Source organism: Globicephala melas, chromosome 11 (assembly GCF_963455315.2).
Source record: "Globicephala melas chromosome 11, mGloMel1.2, whole genome shotgun sequence".
Classification (NCBI taxonomy): domain Eukaryota; kingdom Metazoa; phylum Chordata; class Mammalia; order Artiodactyla; family Delphinidae; genus Globicephala; species Globicephala melas.
In genome coordinates, this window is record NC_083324.2 from 37638233 (window position 1) to 37660375 (window position 22143).

At 56.3% G+C, this 22143-nt stretch overlaps 2 protein-coding genes across 11 annotated transcripts in view; one reads left to right on the forward strand and one right to left on the reverse strand.

Annotated features, from left to right (window-relative positions):
- Positions 1-4222, reverse strand: part of HEMK1 (HemK methyltransferase family member 1) — a 34299-nt gene extending 30077 nt beyond the window's left edge. For 7 of the 8 annotated variants that reach the window (XM_070046641.1, XM_070046643.1, XM_070046639.1 and 4 more), the window contains exons 1-5: positions 4077-4185; positions 3821-3995; positions 2651-3037; positions 2269-2360; positions 1859-1952 (exon numbers count right to left, since the gene is read on the reverse strand). In XM_070046641.1, coding sequence (XP_069902742.1) covers positions 1859-1952; positions 2269-2360; positions 2651-2860 — 396 coding nt within the window. In that variant the 5' untranslated portion in view covers positions 2861-3037; positions 3821-3995; positions 4077-4185. Of the gene's footprint in view, positions 1-1858; positions 1953-2268; positions 2361-2650; positions 3038-3820; positions 3996-4076 lie in introns of all 8 variants that reach the window. The other variant, XM_030867276.2, reaches the window with a different exon arrangement.
- Positions 4223-5559: 1337 nt separating this feature from the next.
- Positions 5560-15873, forward strand: C11H3orf18 (chromosome 11 C3orf18 homolog). 3 transcript variants are annotated; one of them, XM_060308146.1, is made up of 5 exons: positions 5560-5652; positions 7512-7877; positions 10972-10997; positions 11537-11684; positions 12928-15873. In XM_060308146.1, the coding sequence occupies exons 2-5, from the start codon at positions 7644-7646 to the stop codon at positions 13006-13008; spliced, it is 489 nt and encodes a 162-aa protein (XP_060164129.1). In that variant the 5' UTR covers positions 5560-5652; positions 7512-7643; the 3' UTR covers positions 13009-15873. The 3 variants fall into 3 exon arrangements, with proteins under 3 accessions (XP_060164129.1, XP_030723132.1, XP_030723131.1); XM_030867272.2 differs by having other exon boundaries at positions 5596-5956; XM_030867271.2 differs by having other exon boundaries at positions 5596-5899.
- Positions 15874-22143: the final 6270 nt, after the last annotated feature.

The window sequence follows — 22143 nt, forward strand, 5'->3', positions numbered from 1 at the left end:
CAAGAAGGCAGCATTGCCTCCCTCAAGCTAATCACAGACAAGGCACTGAGCCTCCCACACCTCAGAGAGCCTCACCTCGCCAAGCTGGGCAAGAATGGCTCACACTTCCAACCTTGGTTTTCCCACTGTACATACTGCCAGTCCGGGGACTGAGCCACCTCCCCATCCCCAGAGAAAACCCAACTGGTCAGGCCACACACCGCCTACAACTTTGCATTTCAGAATTCTGCACCCATCATCAGAAACCACCCTTCAATGGATGGAGAGAACGCAAGCACCATGGTCCCTCCCTTTTTTTTTTTTTCATGGTCCCTCCCTTGCACTAATTCTCCCCACTCCCCACCACAGGCCACGTCCTCTCAAGTTCTTGGTAAGGCACTCCCCAATGCGGCTTCACATTGGGGCAACCTGGCAAATTCTGAGAAACGTCTGTACAGTGAGGCGAGGACCTGGCCTCCCAACCGCAGCCTCCCTCCTCTCCCCCACCCCTTACAGCAGAGTTGCTCTCCTGGCCCAGACCCACCCAGGAAAGGGGGGGCCCCCACATGGGAGCCGGAAGTCCACACCCAACACTCAGAACCCTGGAACACATGGGTGGTGCCAGGTCAGCTCTGAGGGGACTCAAAGGTCATCGCGGTAGCTTCCCTCCCATGCCCTGACCCTTGGCAGCCTCAGGGGATGGTGAGTGACCTCCTGGCCAGAGGTCGCATGCTTGGAGGGGCCACAGGTTGGCCTCCCAAAAGTCTGCAGGTAGCAGGCTATATCCTGCTCTGGGTCTCTGCACCTATCCAGCTCATCCAATCCCAGATGGTTCAGCCCCTTGTAAGGTATGGGGCCCTGACGCAGGAGACAGGATGTCTTGAGTGCTGCCCCCATGCTCCCTGCCTTGACATCCCTGTGACTTCAGCAAGGTCTCAGACTCCCTACTGTCCCTGCCCTGACACTGGGCATTAAGGCAAGGACCTGGCCTCCCAACCACATGATGCAGGGGGCAAGTGGGGTCAGAGGGCTTCTTGGCTGAGGGAGAGAGGCTGGGAAAGTGAGAAGGGGCTCTGGGTCCCTGGCTGGGACAGGTGGATGAGGCCTGATATTTCCCAAGAATGTGTGTGCCTTTCTGGAAACACCCCTTCTCAGAACCTGGTGCCCTCTGGCTTGCCCACCAGCCCCCACCCACATACCCCTCCACCTGCTCTGCTCTCTCTGGCTCCCAGCCCTGCCACCTACAAGGTCATGGGGAAGCCCAAGAAGGACCATAGAAAGCATTTCTTCCAAGACTAGGGTGTCGCACCTACACACAGCATGCTGGGACCATACACTTCCCAGTCCTAGTAATTTGAGAAACACAGGTGATTACCTGACTAGATAGTGGATGTAATAGGTAAAAGGTCCCAACCAGTTCCCTGGTCTGGGCCCAGAGGGGGCAGTGACCTACCCAAGGTCACAAAGCTGTACCAGGCTTCCAGATGTCCAGCTGGAGCCCTCTCCACTTTGCCCATGCCTCCTGAGGAAGAGGAGGGCACTTGTTTCCCATGGGTTGGGTAGGCTATGGGCCCATGGGGCAGCTCCTAGGGAAATGACAGGAACTGGCTGAGTACTTGGTGGGCAGCACTAGTTGGGGCATCTTGAGCCACTGCCAGCCTAGGGGCTGGGGCAGTGGCTTGGGAAGTGAGGATAGTCAAGGAGGTGAACAGGAGACCTCTTTCCTCTTGGCCCCACCTACTCAGCCAGCCAGGAAGGGCGCTGCCTCTAAAGGACAGCAGTCATGGGGCTCCAGCGCCCCCTGGTGGAACTCTGGGACAAGACAGGTGCCCTGAGCCCCCTTCATTCCCATCCTGCCCAGTCCTGATGGCACACCTACCTCCGTTTCTGGCCGAGGGATAAACACTGGGGGTGCCATCTTCAGGCTGAGGCCCTGAAAGTCCCACTCACCAAGGATGTACTGCACAGGCATCCTGCAGAGGGGGCAGCAGGGTAATCATCAGTGCCAGCACCTGGACCAACAAGACCATGTCTGGGTTGGGATACCACTTGTGGCCAAAAGTGTCGGGTAGGGTCATGTCTCCTACGCCCCAGAACTCGTAGCCAAGACCTTCCTTCCCTCCCTTCTTCCTATTTACTACCATGACCCCTCTCTCATCACTCTCTCATCCCAACACCTCCCTAGTCCTCGGACACTTTCTTCCTCCCTGACCATGAACTTGGTGGAGCTGAAGGAAGCTGGACCCTGCTCCCCACACAGAGCCCTCTGGTTTGGCCCACGGTGCTCACCTTTGCAATCGGTAGCTACTCAGCTCCTGGACATACTGTAACTGCCAAGGGGTCAGGGGCTGGGTCCAAAGTCCTGGCCTCAGGCTCTGAAACTGCACCACAGAGAATGTGAGTGGCTGGCTCCCCTGACCCAGGTTTCTTTTGTAGACAATGCCAGTGGGTCCAACACTGGCCACCTTGGTGATCCCTGAACCCCTACTGCCTGGCACACACTGTAATAGTTTGCTGGATGAATGAATAAGTATCTGCCTAAGACATTCCTCCAGAAAAATCCCATCATTCTCGGCTCAGCACTCTCAGTGGAATGGAAAAGCCTGGATGTCTCTTCCCCAGAGTCCTCCCTCCCCCCATTTCCTGCCCTCCTGACAACACTGCACTTAACTGTTTTGGCTCCAAGGACATGAGCCACGATGTACTCACTGGATTCCCGGGCCTCAGGGATGCCCCTTTTCTCAAAGACTACTGTCCAGTGGCTGACCAGGTCTGTGGCACTCAACAACCGAGCCGGAGGCAGATGGGGTTGCCGTGAGCTGAAGGTGCAGCCCCAAATGCCTCCCCTCCACCGCAGGCCAGATAGGAGGGCCCTCAGCATTCTGCCCCGATGTTCCACATCTCAGGGAAAGGATCTCTTGGGTACTTCCCCAAGGTCCCCAAATCTTTCTCGTGATGTCAGCTGCTGAGGATGGTGGCTGGCCTCAGCCAGATGGAGATGGAGAAGGTCACAGGCTCTGGCTCCTCAGCATGGCTCTGGTCCTCAGATGTGGCTGCCCTAGAATAGGGAAGGAGAACCAGGAGAGTAGCTGAGACTTGTGGGACCCACTCCTCTCTGACCTGTTGCCTGAGAGAGGGCATGCTCTTGCTCTGTCGCCTCTTTGACTCCATTTTAGACCCTCACCCACCTATCTGAGTTTTCTTGTCTTGGTCAGTGACATTTTCTTCATGTTTTTGGCTCAAGTGATCGTAACCCATAGCTCAGTCCCTACTAATAAATGGGCTGGTGTGGATCAGGGCCCAGGCTTGGGGGTTGGACAGATCTATCTGACCCAGAGGGTGTGACCTCGGGAAAGTCATTATTTCTGTGTTTCAGTTTCCTCGTCCATAAAATGGGGAAAATAACACAAACTCCACGGTGAGCAGTGCATTGGTCAATGAATATCAAGGGCCTTGGAGCCAGCTCAACACATAGAGGAACTCAATTTTATATACTCTTGACTAATATTACTAGGAGGAGGAGACTGCCCTTGCTTGGGAGCTTTGCTTTTGACATTTTGCATGCACTGTCATTGATCTGTATGCTGAAAATCACCCCTCCACCCAATTTAACCCATAGTCCTAAACACCAGCATAAACTTCCAGGTAAAAAATTGACAATTTCTGTTAATTTATATGTAAGTTATCACAAACAAATTTAACTGAAGGTTTAAAACCAGTGGTCTCCTTTCCTCTTACAGAGACGAGGGTTCAAACTAGCCTTTACTGAACACCTGCTAGGTGCCGCTCTTCAGAGACAAACAGAGAGGAAAATGAGATTCCGAGACTGGAAGCAACTTGCCCAAAGTCACCCAGCTAGGTACTGTCCCAGTCAAGACACAAGTCCTTTGGACTCCAGAGGCAGCTCTGTCTACCAGAGCGCCGCCCAGGGAGGAGCCGAGGCCTGAAGTCAAAGGCGCAGCTTCCCTCTCAGTTTCGCACCGCGAGGTCGCCTCTCCACAAGCCTGTTTCTCCATCTGTACAACGGGGATACAGACTTTTTAAGGAAGGCTGCCAGAGCTCTGACGAACTCGAGGTCTCGAGGGTGTTACGCATACCTGCCTGAGAAGCTTCCCCACTCGCCCGCCAGCCTGAAGAAACTGCCGCAAGCTCGGCGCCCGGACATGCGTGACCCGCGGTAAGCTCCCTCCGACGCTCTGCTTCCGGGGTTGGCGCAACTGAGGAAGGGCTCGGGCGGACCCCGTCGCCCAGCTCCAGAGTTCCTAGAGCCGATGTGTTCCACCTCGGAAGCCCCTGCGGCCAGTGGGGGCTATGAACGCCACGCCCACTACGTCCAAAGGCCCACTGGCGGGAAAGTGCGTGGTTGGGAGTAGGGTTGCTTCCCGGGGGCCTGGACCCGACGGTCTTCCTGAAGGTCGAGGCAGGGATAAGCCTGCGGTGACTGCTCCGAGATGGCGTTTGGGTACCCGGCCGGGAGGTGTGTAGCCAACCCGAACGGAGGCATGTCACCAGCCGGCTCTGAATTCGAGAGTTGGGGTGCGATGCCCAGGGGCCTGGTCTAACGTAGGCTGTGTGCTGGTAGAGCGGCACATGGGCGGATCCCAGTGTTGGGGGCGGGCACTAATTTGGGGGGGTGGCACCCAGTGTCCAGGACCTGGGGTTCAGGTGGCAGCTGGACCCCAGGGCCGCTCTTGACCCTCTAGCTCCCATTTTCGAGCAGGGAGCTCGAAACTGGAAGTAGTAGACCAGGGTTTGAATCCTGACTCATCGTGAGGCTTTGTCCATGTGCCCCTCTGTGGGCCTCAGTCGCTCCAATAAAATTCATGGCAGTGTTTCGCAAAGTATGGCCTGCCAATGCCACGCCCTCGCCCCCTAATCTATTGTTAACTAGATCACTGTTGACTAAACTACTATGAAGCATGCAGTTTCCCGGGCTCCATCCCAGACCCGGGGATCTGTATTTGTAACAAGCTACTCCGGTGATCCCCATAAGCTCCTTTAAAAACCTGAGGATTAGAAGGCTCCTCTCCAGAGATGATCGACCTCTGGATTGGAGGGGTGTATGTAGGCTTGCTTGGGTCCAGGTGTCCAATAATACCACTCCTGTAATAAAAATACCATCCCGCCCCCCAACTTCTCTGAAGATGTCTCATTTCTAGCCTGGGATGGGTATCGTTTAACAAGAGCCCTCACACCAGAGCCCATCTGAGCAGGAAGCTGAGACCCAGGGAAGAGAAGCATCTTGCTCTAGGTCACTAAGCTAGTGGAGGGTCGAACCGGAGTTCAATGCAGACTCAAGGACTCCTAGTCTAGTGATCTCCGCAAATTTGTGTCCACCTGCGTTTGCGGAGCCCGACTCTGTCCTGGCGGAGATGGCGCCCAGAGTAGCCGGAGACCAGAGTTGTAGCCCTTAGGAAGGCCTGGCCACCCACCGTCCCCCTCCCGACTCTGGCACAGCCCACGGGCAGTGAGGAGTGGTCTCCAAGAACTGCGACCTGGCTCCCCCTCTTGCTGGGGGCAGAGCCAGATCCGAGCGGCAGGCCAGCGGGCCAATGCAGGGCAGGCTCTGGGCCTGACAGCCAATCCGGGGCCGGGGGCACGGAGCTGGCAGGGAGGAGAGGAGCTGGAGCGTCGCGGAGCCGCGAGGCTGCTCGCCTCAGCCCCACCCCCGAGGTGGGTCCCGGCCGGCCAGTCCCTGTCCAGGCTGGCAGAACAGGCACTCTCGGCTGTGGGCGGTGTGACGTCGCTGGCCCAGCCCGGGGAGGTCCTCCCAGGGCGCCCAGGGAGGGCGGACCTTGGGTCGGACCCGCCGCCCCCAATCCCGGGGCCTGGGGGGTCCCCCTCACCTTGCCCCGGCCTCCTGCCAGTCGCCACCACCCCTAGCCTCTCCCGCTGAGTCCGGCGCCCCAGAGAGGATTAAGTAAGTGCTGAGGTCGCCGCTTCTGTGCAAGAATGGAGGAATCACAGAGTCGCGAAGGTGGGGTTGGGGATTGGGGCAGGGAGGACTGATGAACCTGGTGGAGAATGGTATGCGGGTTCTTGGAGGTGGTGGTGCCCACCCCTTTCTCTCTGGCTTCCTTCTCTTGCCCTTTGGACCATGAGGCATTCCTGAACAGTGATGAGCAGAGCCCTTTCTCTCCTTTGGAGGGAAGAATAAACAGAGCCCCAGAGCAAGTATTAAGGGTCTGGCCCAAGGTCACATCTGGGGTCAGCGACAGAGCCAAGAAAGAACCTGGGACTCCTGACGTGCCCAGCCTAGCTAGAGGAGGAGGACAGAGAGGGACGATGAGCTTCTCCCATCCCATGTTTCTGTGCCAGCCTTGCTCCTTCCTAAGAGGCCATCACTGGTGTGTGCACACCTCACACACACCCATACACATGCACAGGGAGGCATCCCACATACACCCGTGAGCTAGCGCAGAGGTGTGTATGCAGCCATGAGCTGTGCATCTCTCCTATCCCTCGGCCTTCCCTTCTGCAGTTTGGCTAGGACCTCTTCCCACCCTGCCTTACCCAGGGCCTTTTGGCCTGGGAAGGCCAAAGTCACAGCCTAGACTGGGCACATCACCCACCCTCTGCTCCCAGGGGAGGAGGGAAGGGGAAGAGAAGGCATCTCAGAGTGGGAGCTCCATCCCTGCCTCTGAAGATACGCTCCCCTTGATTTTCTCCTAGTCCCTGGCAGCCCCTATAGGGAGTTCAATGACCCAAGAGCCTACAGAGAAAGCCCACCAGAGGACCTGACTTTGGCCTCTCTCTCCTTCCTGTCTTCTGGTCTTGCCACACATGTCCCTGCCCTTACTCCAAGCACAAGCTGGACCACACAGCAGGCTGGGTCCAGGGGCTTCTGGGGCTCCCCTTTCCCAACTGGAGTGGCCGGAGGGAGAAGATCTAACATTTATTGGGTACTTGCTGTGGATGAGGGTTGTACTGAGCTAAGTCATTTCTAGGAACTTGTTCATTCTGATATTTCAGTGACCCTATGACCCTTTCTGTGAGGGAGGTGTTCTTAATACCCCTACCTTAGACTCAGGAAAACTGAGACATGGAGAGGTGGAGTGACTTGCCTAGGGTCACCCAGTTAAGTGGCTGAACCGGGATTCAAAGACAAGCCTATCTGACTTTCGTGCAAGTGTTTTCCTCCAGGAAAGGAAAAAGCTGCAGTATTTTTTTCTCCAAGCAGGAGGTGAGGGATGTGGGGGGCAGGAAGTAAGAAGGTGAGCAGTGTGGGGAGTAGGGGCTGGGGGTGGGGAATGAACTTTTTCTTTCAAACCTCCCCACTACTTTTCACATCCTCCAAGTATGATCACTATGATCATCTTACCCACAAAGAGGGGACAGGGCTTCATTTTCATGTTCCTAAATCCACATGGGATCCATAGATAGATAAAGCACATGTCCTGATGTTCCCTGAACTTGCCCTTGCCCTCAAACTTTTATTTCCCCTGTGCCTTCAGAACTTAGGGGGACTTCATCTCCTCACAGAGTCCCATCCTCAGCCTCATGTTTTTTATTTTTTCCTTTCCAACACCCAGGGAGGCAGGGAGCTCTCTTTATCCAAGGACGTGGCCCCCTGTATGGGTAGTGGGGGCCACAGGCTGGGACACCCCTGATGTCAGAAGTGAGTGAGCAGGTTGACTGACCACAAGCAGTCCCTCAGCATCAGCATGGACTCCAGGATCCCATCTGCTAGGAGCTGGATCAGCAGCCACCCACCCACCTCTGAACCTGACCTGGAGCCTGCCACAGATGGGCCAGCTTCCGAGACCACCACACTCAGCCCAGAAGCCACCAGCTTTAATGACACCAGAATCCCTGACGTGGCTGGTGGCACAGCCGGCGTGGGCACAATGCTTCTGTCCTTTGGGATCATCACAGTGATTGGCCTGGCTGTGGCCATGGTGAGAGCTGGGGCAGGCTGGGGCTGGCCCAGATGGCCCTCACTTGGCAGAGGGCGATCACTGTTCAGATTTTAGAGGATCTAATCAGAACACAATTGTCTGTTAGTGATAGTACAATCCCTTCCTTCCCCAGAGATTTGTTTATTGGGGTCCAGAGACCAGAGAGGCTGCCTCCAATTGGAAGAACCAGAAAAGGTTCTGAGGAATACATGGCATTTTGAGTTGGGCCATGAAGGCCACGTAGGAGTTGGGGAGGAGGGTGTTGCAGGTGGAGGGTCCTGATGGGTAAACGTTTGGAGGCAGACAGGAGGTATCTGTGAGCAGCAAGCAGGACAGTGAGGCAAGTGAGTGTGGGGATGCAATAGGAGTAGAGGCCAGCAGGCAATTGGGATAGATCGTGGGCTGTAGAGTCCGAATGGGATGCTTTGGGCATGGCAGGCTGCTGGCAATGTTCATTCATTCATTCACTTGGCAATTATTTACTGGGCACCTGCCCTGGACCGAGCCTTCGGGACCCCAGGGACTAGGGAGAAAAAGTCCTGCCCTGCAGTTCTTACAGGGAGTGAGAGATAGGTAAAACCAAGGGTGCCAAGGGAAGCCCGTAGGGACTGGATTAGGGAACTGGGTGGGAGTTGGGGGGACTTCCTAGGCTGGGTGGTCAGGGACAACTAAGAGGCAACATTAGAGCTAAGACATCACAGTGGAGGCCTGGCCCCAGCGTCATGAGAAGGGCAGAGTTGGGCAGACATCAGGGCAGAGGTGAGCTGGGGTGAGGGCTGCAGGTGTTCCCTGAGAGTGGATATGATGCTTCCAGATCTGGTATCTACCTCTGAAGATATGGACTCTCCCCTGGGAATTCCCTGGCAGTCCAATGGTTAGGACTCAGTGCTTTAACTGCCGTGGCCCCAGGTTCAATCCCTGGTCAGGGAACTAGGATCTCACAAGTTGTGCAGCGTGGACAAAAAAAAAAAGATATGGACTCTCCTCTTAAGATGATACATGGACACTCAGAATGTCACCGAGGGCCCATTGGAGATTGCGAGGACTGAGATCTGGAAGGGTGGGAGGTGTACCTGAGGTCCCCCAGCAGGCCCGGCAATGGTGGCATTCTGCCTGCTGCCCCTCACAGGCTCTGACGACTGGCCTTAGACTCAGGAGCATGTTGCTGTGACAAATAGGGCTGGATGATCCATTCATGGCTGGAGCTGCTGGTAAAACAGGGTCACCATATGGGCCCCACAGGCTCCGGATTGCTGCCAGGGAACAACTGCTGGCCAGCGGGCAGAGCCAGGATGCAATACACAGAGTGAGGCCGGGGCCTGAGCAGTCTCCTGGGGCAGGGGTGAGGCAGAATACCGGTGTTTGGCACCCATGTGGTGGTTTAGCAGGCTGAGACACCCTAACCTCAGGGGCAGAGCAGGGCCTAGAAACTGCCTTTGTCACTCTTGGCCAAAGATTTTGTCCTGGGAACTTGGGAAGACTTCCTTACTCTTCATTCTGGAGGAATATTCGGAGGGCCGCGGTGGATGGCCTTATCACCAAGAACGGAGAGGTAGGGAAGTTATGGGGCAAAGGCAGTGGAGGGCAGGAAACAGCTCCTGGGCAGGGGTCAGGTCTGGAGATGTTCCTTAAGTACTACTTCCTCTCCCCTCATGCCAACCCTGAGCCATGCCATGCTGGGTGCAAGGAGGAACACATCAGTGCCAGGCCGTGTGCCTCACGTAGGAAGAACAGTGGGGGAGGGCTTCCTGGAAGAGGTGGGGCTGCAGCTGGACAGTGAAAGGTAAGGAAGATTTGGAAAGGAAGGTATTTGCGGGGAGGGTGTTAGTAGTTGGGGCAGAGGGAGCAGCAAGGGCGAGGGGTGGAGATTGGTTCTAGCCTCTCTTAAAGATCCTTCTGTATCACAAGGCAGGCAGGAGGGCTGAGAGGCGAGGGAGTACAGTGTGCTGGGGCTGGAGCTGCTGCTTCAGGGCAGGCAGGGGCTATGCCAGAGACCTGGAGCTCCTGTTGCATCCCACCCACAAGAGAGCAAGGGGCATGCCAACATGTGACCTCCTGGAGGGGATGGGGGAGCAAGGGGCACTGCAGTTTCTTTCCGCCTTTGGGGTCCCCCAGGAATGAGCAGCAGGAGGAGCTCTGGGTCAGGCTGGGAACAAACCGGATTCAAGCTGTGAATGGGCCACAAAGAGTATAGGAGCCACAGGGAGTTTGGGACAGACTCTAGGGACATGGCTTTCCCCCAAGCAGAAGAAGTCATGCTCCTGGTAGTCAAAAAACACCAGTTGAGGGATGAGCGAGATGGTGGCAGAGGTCCCTGGAGTTCCCGCTCCAGGTCCTGCAGAGGTCCCCAAGTCTCACCCCCTTCCTCCCTGCCCTGAGTGCTTTGTACCAGGATTTCCTGCTCTAGCCAGGAGCTCTTGGGTCTCAGATGTTTTCTCAGGCTGCCTAGGCCTTTATCTTCAAGTCATTATGATGGGGGTTAGGACCCAGGGGTCTTCCTAGGTTCCTCCAGCATCAGGGTTCAGGAGTGTGGTCTAGGCTGATGTCCAGGGGCTCAGACCCTCCTCCTCAGCCCCTGAGGGCCATCAGCCTCCCATGGAAACCCCAGGAAGCCAGCCCAGAGCCTTGCCTAGAGCCACTGCCCTGCAGAGTCTGCCCGCTGCCTATCCTCTGTTCTTTTTGCCCATACACGGGGAGAAAATTTGGTCCTGGGGACAGCTGAGAGGAGGGGGTATGCTGAAGTCCCCACCACCACCACTTCAGCCCTGAGGAGTCCGAGGCAGGCACTGAGTGGCTGGAGCCACAGTCAGTTTTGGCAGGGGTGGGCCCACGCGTCCCTAGGCCAGGCTTACCTGTGTGGTCTTCCCAGGCTGGCCTTCTCCCCACCTCTGAGTTCGGGCACTGTCAGCATCTAATAAACGTCAAATGGAAGCACAAATTTAGGATGTATGTGTCCCTGGGATGGGGTTGCTGAGGACATGGGGACCTATAGTTCTCCCGTTCATCAGCCTCAGCATGTCCCCTGTCCCGAGGGACTGCTGGATTAATTAGGGCCTCCTTTCCTGGCCATTTGATGCTGCTCCTTCTCTTGCAGGTTTTGTACATCAGGAAGAAGAAGAGGTAACTCCCCATCTGCCACCCAAGACTCCAGTGGGCAATGCTGGGCTGGACTCCAGGGGACGTGGGTAGGAAAGGAGAGTACCTCCACCATGAGGGTCCCTCTCCCTAGTGAGGGAGTCAGGGCCTCTTCTGCCCACTCGGGGTTGGGAGTAACCATTTTCCCCTGGGGAGGGCTGAGCCACCCTTGCCCTGCTGCCCTGAGCTAATGGCCACTGACTCCCCTTTCCCCACCCCGGCCCCTCAGAGGCTGGGGATCGCACAAGGCCCTGGCTTAAGCAGTCCCCATGGCTCTCATGGATGACAGCTCTGTGGCCCATGGCCCCATCTGGTCCCAGGAGTGGGTAACTATCCCTCCCAGGCCACCCATCCAAGAGGTAGAGCTACTACTGTATGTGCAAAAATGTCTTTCATTGAATCCCAGGGGAAATTTTAGGACCCTAAACATGGTGTCAGCTGGTCAGCAGGCAGCAGCACCTGGAGGGCTGGTGGGAGCAGAAGGGCCTGCCCTGCCTGCAGCAGTCTCTGCCCCCACCCCCCAGGCTGGAGAAGCTGCGCCACCAGCTCATGCCTATGTACAACTTCGACCCCACGGAGGAGCAAGATGAACTGGAGCGGGAGCTGCTGGAGCACGGGCGGGACACTGCCTCCGTGCAGGCCGCCACCGCTGTGCAGGCCACGCTGGCCAAGGTGGGCACTGACCAGGCTCCTCCACCCAGCCTGCAGCCTGTTTGTGGCTCTTCCACCCCCACCCTCCCTCCTTTCCCATGTAGCTTTCTAGCACCTGCCATGTGGTCAAGTGGCAGCTATCGGGTATACGGATTTTGTCAGGTTTGTTTAGAAACTAGTAGAATTGCTCCTCGGCCACCCACAGGCTCACTGCACAAGGCCAGGCCAGGGCAGCCCTGGGATCCAGCCTGGCTCTGTCCTGATAGCCTGGTCACCTTGGAAGCTCCGTTGGCCTCTCTGAGCCTCAGTTTTCTCATCTGCAAGTGAAAATCCTGATTCTTGCCTCAGGTATGCCCCCTCAAACTAGGGGGAAAGCAGAAGACTCACGGGGGGGATTGTTGGGGGGCTGAGACCCTGGGTTCTTCTGCTTCCTGAGTGAGTTGTGACTGGCGCCAGATTCTGGGGCAGTGGCACCTCTGAGTAGATTGGTGGGTTCCTAGTAGCTGGCAGACCCCAGGCAGGTGCAGACCCTAGCCGGACTCACCTCCCATGTCCAAAGTGCTGGGTACCTGTGTGGTTATCCTGCCAGAGTCACTGGGCTGCCTGGCCACTTGCCACCGGTCCCTGAAATCCCCAGGGGCCAGAGCACCATGAGGAGGCCTGGTCTCCCCCGGACCTATGATGCCCCTTTGCATCCCTCCTTGCCTTGACTGCACAGGTTGCTAGGGAACCTGGCTCCACAGCAGCAGAATTAAGAGACTGGGCTCAGGAAGAGTCCAGGCTGGGAGTCCCCTGGTTTTGCTACCAGTTCTTTGTCGCCAGGATCAGGACTCATTCCCCCTTGGGATATTCAGGAAATTGGGCTGAGAACCTTGGTCCACCCAGCTCTTGGGACTACTGACTATTTGACGGTTGTTTCCTGTGCATCTCCCTTGTGCCAGCCCTTGTGCCCGGGCTTTGGGGCTTGGGGGTACAGAGGTGAATACCCTCTGCTGGGAGAGGTCGGTACATGCATAATTAATGCAGGCCCTGGGACCTAGGCTAAGTGCTGCAACTGGCTGAGGTGGCAGGGCAAGCCGGGGATGGCTGGGGGGAGGAGTCACCTGAGCCAGGTCATATTTCTTGGCTGAGCTTGTGGGAGGGCATTCCAGGCAGAAGACGTAGCTGGTGCCAAGTGCACGTGGGCACCAGAGGGTGGAGGGGACTGGGCCAGAGTGCATGGCCTTGGTCAAGGTCCCTGATGCCCCTTACTGTCTCTCTGCAGACCACTCTCCCCTCTCAGGGCCCAATGCAGAGGCCCAGCCGGCTGGTGTTCAGCGATGTAGCCAATGCCATCCACGCGTGAGGACCCCGGGACAGGCCTGGACCTCTGATGAAAACACCTGCCACAGTGCCCTCAGCTGCCAACTCCGAGATCATTAGGACCTCCTCTCAGGACCTGCCCTGCCAAGGCCTCAGCTATTTTGAGGACCCAGCTGCTGACCCTCCAGGCTCTAAAAGAGACCCCTGGCCAGGTTGGGCATATGGCCACTGATATCCCCTGACCTGAGGGCCCTGGAATGCAGAGCATCCCTCATAAGGCTTCCTTATGCTGGCTGGCTTCCTTGTGCCCTTCCCAGACCCCTCACATCAGGGTCTGCTCCTCTAATGTGGAGGAAATGGGGGGAGATGTGGGATGCGAGGGGGAAGGGAAGGAGAGTAGGGGGGTTCCCATCCATCAGGGAGAGACATATCTTTGGAATCTGGAGTCTCCTCTGGGGTTGAGGAGAGGCAGCCACCCAGGTCACAGCCACATGGTACGGTGGTACTCTGGGAGAGGCTCAGGGATAGAGTTGAAACTGCCCAGTGGGCAAGGATGCCAGCAGGAGGGCTGCTCATACCCAAGGTCAGTCCAAATTACAGGGATGCATGAGGTCTTCCAGCCACCCCTCCGTGGTGGTCGGCTATTGGCTGGGCCCAAGCTAGGATGAGAGCTGAGGGGGAAGGGAGGTGGGGGAGCAGGTGTGGAGAGATGCAGTGCCCAGACCTGCTGGAAGGCCTCCTGCATGCGCATGAAGGTGCCCACCTGCAGACACGTGCCTGTCCCAGCACAGGGGGCAGGATGGAGACCCCTGCATTGGCTCCACCCTCCAAGCCACCCCCAACCCCATGGTGTGTAGAGGAACGTTAAGTAGGCCACCTTCTCCACCTTCAGTGTTCAGGGACTGAAGGGAGAGGGAAGCAAAGGCAAGGGTCCACTGCCCACCACTGGGCACTTCACTGGGCTCTAAAAGCCAGGTAACCTGCTTCTGGAACAGTTCCCTGTCTTGGTGTTTATCGGGGACCTGGGGTTGGGGGAGAGACTATTGGTCAGAGGGCGGTGGTCGCCAGCTGCAGGCTAGCAGGGGAAGTTCTGAATGCCTGAAACAGGGTGGGGATAGCCCCTTGGAAAACAGACCTAAGAGACCTAGTCTGGGTTTTGATCACACAACCCACCTACCCATTGTCCACCCACCCCATGCCCCGCAGGAATTCTGCCAGGCTGGGGCATCTGGGCAAGGCACTGGGTCAAGCCAGACCCCAAGAGCTGGGCACTTCTCCGCTGGGCACACATGTGCACCTGAGCAGGCACAGACACACACCCCTGTGCCCAGCCTCGCCGCCATCACTGTCCTCTGCTGGTTGGCGGGGACGTGAGGGTGGCAAATACGAGGTGTCAGGCTGTGAGGGCCTAGGAGGACTTCATGGGGAAGGTCCTGGATTTATTTCCTCCTCTAGATGCTATAAATACGTTAGCATTTGAGCCAACTGGAGGGCTATGGGTAATTTAGGATGCACAGAAACTAATTTAACTCATAGCATCTCCATGTGAGAGCATTAAAGATGTAATTAAGACGTTTACACAAAGAGAGTGTGAGCCTGTGACACTGGGGATGTGAAACCCCAGGAGGGGTGGGATGGGTGAGGGGCTGTGGGGGGGATGGTCGCTTGGATATCAGCTATGAGGTGGAAGCCCAGCTGGCTTTCCTTAATCTATCCAATGAGTTGCCTCTGGTCCTGAGTTCAAGGCTGCTCTGGGGCCTCGTGCCTCAGCTGTGGAATGGGGTCACGACGCCTGCCATATCCTTGGTTGGAGAGGCCAAGTGGACAGGACCTATGGGACAGGAGGAGGGAGGGGGCTTGAGCCCCAAGGGCCAGGGGGAGGTGCGGTGCCTCAGGACCCATAGGAGTGGGGTGTGAAACACAAAAAAGAAGAAAATAATGTGCTCTGTGTCCCAGAGCACAGGAGTGCAGCGGATGGGTGGTGTTGGGAAGCCACAAGGGTTATGTGTGGGGAACCCACCTGCAGTGTTCAGAAGGGTTTGGAGGGTTTGGTCACTATTGTGACCTAATGCCCTAGTTTTCCCAGGACTGCACAATTTTAGGATTGAAAATCTCATAAACCAGGACTTTAAGTGACATCCTGACCCTCTGCTAAAGAACTGAGCCTTCAGGCTAGCATAAGTGGAAACGAGGAGAGGGTGAGCCCCAGTCCCATGGTGGAGGGCCGGGCTGGACCTGGGGGTTGCAGGACAGGGCCTTGGGTAAGAGTGAGGGCCCCAAGCACCCCATGGGCCTCCCACACTGGGGTCAAACAGCCGAACCTGTCAGTGACAAGCCTGGTCTTGGGGAGGGGTCTCCTTTCCTCAGCAGACTGACAGAGGATTTCTGAGGGTGAGGGGAGACGGGATGTGTGGGCTGTGCACCTCAATCCTGTTGGATAGCCCCTCAGCCCCATAATGTGGGAGCTGCAGAGGACCCAATGTCTGGGAGACCCTAAAAATGGAGTCCGGAGAGTAAGGTTGGCACCCAGGGACCAGAGCCTGGGATGGGGGCTCCGGGAGGACCCCTGTCCCCATTCTCTCCCACTGCCTGACCCAGATCCCTGTCCTGGTTGGGTGGGTTTGGCTAGGTGATGGCCACAGGGCAGCTTTCTCTGGGTGACGGGGGCCGCTTCCTCCTCCTTTGTCCCCTCACATCACCCCCTCTTCCCTTCCACCCACCTTCTGTTTTCTAGCTCTCTCTCACTCCTGGAGGAATACCAAATGCCCCCCAAAGTTCCCAGGTCTTCCACAGAGTGTGGGATCAATAAACATTGGGATAAAATGTTCCAGGTGACGTGTCCTCCATGTGACCATGGGCCTGGTGGACTGACCAGAAAGCTCCTCGCCGCCCTCAGCCAGGCAGACGGGGTGAGACGGCGCTGCCCGCCTGCCATTACTACTCCTGGTGGTGACTGTTACAAGGGGCCCTTGGGAGCTGCTCCCCTGGCCCCCAGCCCTGTACGTACATCAATGCATGAAACCCCTCCTCACAGGTAGCGACTGGAGTTTTGGGCAGAAGCTGCAGCGGTTACAGTGGGTGGTATGAGGGTGGACATGGAGGGCCGCCTTCAGAGGAGGCCATCTTGTTTAATCAAGTGAAGTGTCACCTTCGAGCCAAAGTGAATACAATAATCCTGTTGCCTGGCTGCAGGCAGATGCCAGAGACGCCTTCAGAATGTAAAGGAAAGTTCCTGTGGGGTTGAGCACAGAAACTCCTGTAGAGCAGTCTGACCTTGCAATGGGTTCCTTCCAGAAACATCACTGAGCCCCACAGGGGGCCCAGCACCAACCCAGTCTCTGCATCGCCATTTGAGATGGGAGGAAACACATGTCAAATAGGAAGAAAGGATGAGAAAGAGAGAGAGAGAGAGAGAGAGAGTGTGTGTGTGTGTGTGTGTGTGTGTGTGTGTGTGTGTGTTTCAAGTGTATCCACAAACACACTCTAAGTCTACACCCATATGAAAAAGAAGGCAGGAAGAGGATCCAGTGTGCCTGGGGGTGTTCAGAGGCTGAGAGCAGACACTGCCACCCTATCCTATCCAGCTGCACCCTGCAGCAGGCCTCAGTGTGAGGGGCCTTGGCTGAGAATATCTGGGGGAACCCCAGGAGCATCCCCCACCCTCCTGGCCTCTGAGGGCTCAGGACAGGGGGCAAGTGCAGCCAGGGGCATCTGTGGTCATACAGAAGACATTCTTGAAAGGCCAGAGATCCTGGTACCCACAATGGCTGGGGGAGGTGGGCTGTCTCACTCCTGTTTCATCAGTGAGGAGCCAGGGGAGAGTAGCCCAGGGCTCCGTGTGCAGCTGGCGCAGGGCACGCTGGGGCTGGGGTTTGAACCTGGTACATCCTGGGCCCACAGCCCACAGCTCATGTGGCCCAGGCAGGCCTTGATATGGAGGACAGCAACACAGCCTGCACCTACCAGCGTGGCCCAAGGTGCTCCAAGCTCCTACCTCCCTTTGACCTGACAGGAGGCTGGGCATGTCCTGCGTCCTATGCCTAGGTACTTCAGGGGAAAGGGCCATAGATCCCGTCCAGCTTTCCAAGGCCAGGGCTAGGACTAGGTCCCCTTTGAGGCTCCATGACAACCTGGATCCCAGCCCTATTTCCTCCAGGTGTACATATGTAGTGCAGAATGGGAGGCCATGTCCTTGTCTGCACCCCTCTGTTCTCCTAATACATGGTCTCTGGGTACCAGCACCTCCCCCCTGGGGCTGCCAAAGCCCCACAGATCACTGTCAAGGAGCACCCAGTCTCCCAGTCTCTCACACCACTAATCCAGCTCCCACCTTCCTGGATGGCAACATGGATGGATGTGCCCACCCGCTTGAGCTTCCCCAGTGCTCCCAGTGACATCCAGGCTAAGGCCCAGCCAATCCCCTCAGCTTCTCCTACCCAGCCACCTCTGGGATCTGACCTGTGAGAATGTAGAGAGGGGACAACAGTAGGTGTCCCAGCCCTTGGGGTTGATGGGCCTCCTGTCCTCTGGCCACTGGTCAAACAGGAGAGGAGGGACATTCACCCTGGCCATTCCCACCTACCCAGCCCTTACTGTACTTCTGTTGGAGGCCTGGAGGCCTGCATTAGGAGGGGTAGGCAGGTCTACTTCCTGGGAGTGCAGCTAGAGATAAAGGGGTTGCAGTAATAACAGTGTCAATAATAATAACAGTAACAATAATGATGTGTGGTTTATTGAGCTTCTGCCACGTGCCAGTTACAGTGGACCGGCTCACTGAGGGAGGGCCAGGTCAGTGTTCCCCACTGCCATTCACAGGTATTCAGAGCTGGACAATGGCCAGAAAGGGCCTTGGGCCACCTCAAGGGCCAGAATCTGGTCCCAGTAACTGCTACCTTTGATTGGCCTGATCCCGGCACAATCTCACTTTATTCCCAGTATCCTTCTTGGGAATATACTGTCACCCATCTCACAGAAGAAGACCTCTAGCACCCAGAGACTAGGGTCATCAGGCTCAGAGGCAGGGGATTGGCTCTTCCTCTATGCCATTTGAGAAAGGAGTGTCAGACAAGGCCTAGAAACAGGAGGATGCTGGGGCCTGATGGGGCACCCAGGAGGCACGGCCCACTTGGCTCCCCAATCTGCCTTCCAGCCTCCAATGTGCTTCCGTGCTGCCACCTGCTGGCATCTATAGGCACTGCAGGTGGCCTTCCTGTCCCCCACCGTCAGCCCAGTCACCCGTTTGGTGGCCCCAAGTGCACCTCTGGCCCCATCCTCGGATTCCTCCCTTGCCTTTCCCCCATGTGGCATGGAGTGCAGCCCTCACACTGCAGGTCCTGACATGGGGGCTCATCTGGCCGGGCAGGGACTAGAGTGAGGTGAAAGGGAGCACAGGGTTCAAAATGTCAGGAGCCACTCGGGCGCTGATACTACACTTGCACCAACCTGAACGTGAATGTCTCCTCAAATCTGTGCCCTGAGTGCCTCATTCGCCTCATCCTAGTCCTGGCCCTGCTACTCAGGCCCCTCTTGGTCAGGACTCAGGCGGCAGATACTGAACCTCCGTCCCACCACCACTCACGCCCATGCCAGCAGGCTGGAGGCCCCAGAAGGCCAAGCAAGGGGAGTGTGGGCCTCTCTCTGGCAGAGCTCGCACAGATGCTCTTTACCCAGAGGAGGCTGAGAACACCAGATTATGAGAGACTTAAAGGACTTAGCAGCGGCTCAATAACTAGTCAATAAGGTGACGCTCTGAAGCCCCAGGTGAAGGAGGAGGACAGGATTCCTGCCGTAAATCCCTGTGGGCAGCTCAGACCTGAAGTGTGTGTGTGAACCTCCCGCGGCACTTGCAGGCAAAATCGGAACCCATTTAATCCCCCAGCAACCCCAGAGTATGGGCACCAGTTGTGCCCTCATATTTTTTAAATTTTTTATTTTTTTGCTGTACGCGGGCCTCTCACTGCTGTGGCCTCTCCCGTTGCGGAGCACAGGCTCCGGACGCGCGGGCTCAGTGGCCATGGCTCACGGGCTCAGCTGCTCCGCGGCATGCGGGATCTTCCCGGACGGGGGGCACGAACCCGTGTCCCCTGGATCGGCAGGCGGACTCCCAACCACTGCGCCACCAGGGAAGCCCGTGCCCTCATATTGTACATGGGGAAACTGATACACAGAGAAGTAGGGTAACGGCATGTGGCAGGGCCTGGATTTTACCTCAGTTGGGTTAACCCCAGAGCTCACACCCAAGACTCCCAAAGGAGGTAAGAATGTTCTCTGAAGAAAGAGCTGCCCCCTCCTCTCACCATTTTTTCATTCTCTTCAACCATTCCCAATTCCTCCACACCAGGCCCTCTGCTGGACTCTGGGGCTGAGGTGCACCCAGAAGGGGTTGGCCTTAGAAGAGTCCTACGCAGCGTTGTGACCCAGAACAGCGATGATGACAGCAACAACTCACCCCTCCCTAGGAAGTGACAAGAGACGCAACATCACTTCTGACCAGAGGCAAGGCAAGTCTCATTGTGCCGGGCCTTGTGCCGGGTTTGGACACAAGGTCACAATGGACGTTTCGGGCTGGGCAGGGGAAAGGTGTAAGGGACGATGGGCTTCCTCACAGCCATGACACTAGCGATGGAGATGACCCCCACAAACATGGGGCGCCTACCTTGTGCTGGGCCAGCCCTATGTGCCACACCCTCTCTGCCTCTCTACTGAATACCCCCTTTCTTCACGCCGGTGCTGTTAGGGGAGTGGATCTGTCAGACTGCTCTGTGAGGATCACCAGGCCAAGGGTGCTGCTGGATGACTCCCCCAGAGAGACCACACTCACCTCCACTCCGCCAGAGGGACCCAGGAGGCCTGTTCCCACACGCAAGTTGTCCCCTGCCCAAGCCTCAGGGGGTAAGTGGACCAGTTTCCTTTGGTGGAGGAAAGCGAGAGTACTCTGTTTGGAGCCCTTCCCAATGTGACCAGCAGATGACAGTGTAGGCCCAGATTATAGGCCTGGCTTGTGGGGCCAGTTTGAGGAGTGCTGTGGATGAAACTTGGCCTTGAGCCCTTTTTCAGGAGACTGGGAGTCTGGGTGGCTGATGCACTGAAGCTGTTTGCTTCCTTCCTGCCAGGAGCAGGTCTAGACTGGGACTGGGTCACGGAGAATGTCTACTCATGGCTGTGTCCTGAGCCTCCAGAATGGAGCCTGGTACCTAGTAGGTGCTCAGGGCTATTCAATGACCAGAGGATTGGTAAGTGGTTCTTGCCTCATGAGAGTTAAATGAGTTAATATATAAAAAGCACGTGGAAAGACTTCAATATATGTGTGCACTTCTTTGAACTTTTATTATGGATGGTCCCCACCCATTTTGGAAAGTCTAAGCTGTGGGCCCCGTCCTGGTATCTAGATAGCTTCTCCCAGCAGGGGATAAAGACTGAACCCCAAAGCCTCACCATTCAGCAGAGCAGCTCTTGTGGGCATTTGGAGACAGGAAAGGTCTGTGCCAAACCCTGATGGTGGCACAGGGACTGGGGCCCCCTCTACTTCACCAGGCATCTTCCACAGGCAGGGGAGAAAGCCAACCTTCTCCTGTCCCTGACCGGGCTGGCCTGCTGACAGGCTCAGCTGCTGGAGGTTGGGCAGGGGTGAGGCTGGGGGCCATGCCATTTTGTGGTCGTGGCCCAAGCACATGGTATCCGCAGGTCACTCCCTCCTGGAACTTTCTTACTGCCACATGTGCCTGCCCTGGGGTCTCTACTGTAAATTCCTATCCCATCTTTACCTCAAATCCTAGCTCCCACCTCAGATCAGTGCCCACCAGGGTATCACACAGAAAAACGAAAACCGTCTCTCCCCTCCCCGCATTATGGAGGCTTCTTGCCACTGATTTCTTATGAGATCAATTAGCTATCCCACCTTAGCTGAGTTTCAAGACTAAGTGACTTGTCTTCGGTCACAAAGGATTTGAACCCAGCTCTGTGGGAATCCTAGGTCACACTCTGAATGGGTCTGGTTCATCCCTGTCTCCCCCATGGCAGGTCCTGCTCTGGGCTGGACTTTAGGTGGGTTCCTGGGTACGTCACCGAGAGTCCCCCTCCTTTTATCTCCTGCATCCCCATGAGTGAACACATGAGATGGGGCAGTTGCTGCCTGCGGCAGCTAAGCTATTTGGCTGGGAAGGGCAGGAGCTGCACCATCTCATCCGCATGCATCATCTCCAACAAGGCAGAGAGCAGGAAACAAGCAGCTCCCGCAAAGTGGTTACTGATGATAAAGTGCCACAGGCAGCCTGACTCTGAAGAAGAGGTGGTGTAACTGGCCCCAGGCCCTCCTTCAGCTATGAAGAGGGGTATAACTAATGGCAAATCAGCTCTGCCTTCCACTGTGGTGCTGGTGCCAGGTGTCCCAGAGACACCCCCCCAACCCCGCACCCGCCCGGGACAACTGGACTCACCTGAATGCCCATTGCTGCAGGAACCAGCTGGTCTGAATCCCAGCTCAGCCACCATGTGACCCCTGGCAAATCCCTGAACCTCTTGCCTCAGTTTCCTCATCTGTAAAGTATAAAACAGGTCCTACTTGATAGGATTAAGAGTTCATGTTTGTATGAAAAAGAGATTCAGGAACAATGAGCTCCTGCATGGAGAACAAGCTATGAGCTTTTTCTTTCCTGCCTGCACATGCTCTCTGCTCACACAGATGTCCAAAAACTCTGCTACAGCATAGAGTAATTGGGCCACACTGCCCTGCCCCTTCCAATCCCATGTAGAGCAGACACTGATGCCTCCCCAAAGGCAAAAGGACCAAAGACAGGCAGCAACTCTCACCACTGTACCCAGCAGCCCTCGTGCTTAAACCGGGCCTAAACTTAGAATCACCTGGAGTTAAAACAACGCGGATACTCCCACCCAGTTCAATAGACAGTCTCTGTGGGGAGGGCACAGGTGATGTTATTGCTAAATACTCATCATGTAATACTAATGGGAAACTGCATGGGAACCACGCAGCAAACATTTCTTCCAAAGTTTTAAAGTGCATACAAATTTGGGGGGAATCGGGACCCCACTCTAAGTTATGATTCTCCTGTGGGGCTCACGAAATGGCATCTTTAATAAGTTTTTGTTGGTGCAGATGTTACTCTCTCAGACCTGTATCCAGTAGCAATGAGCTAGAGTTATCAGTCAGAGTACACCTGAG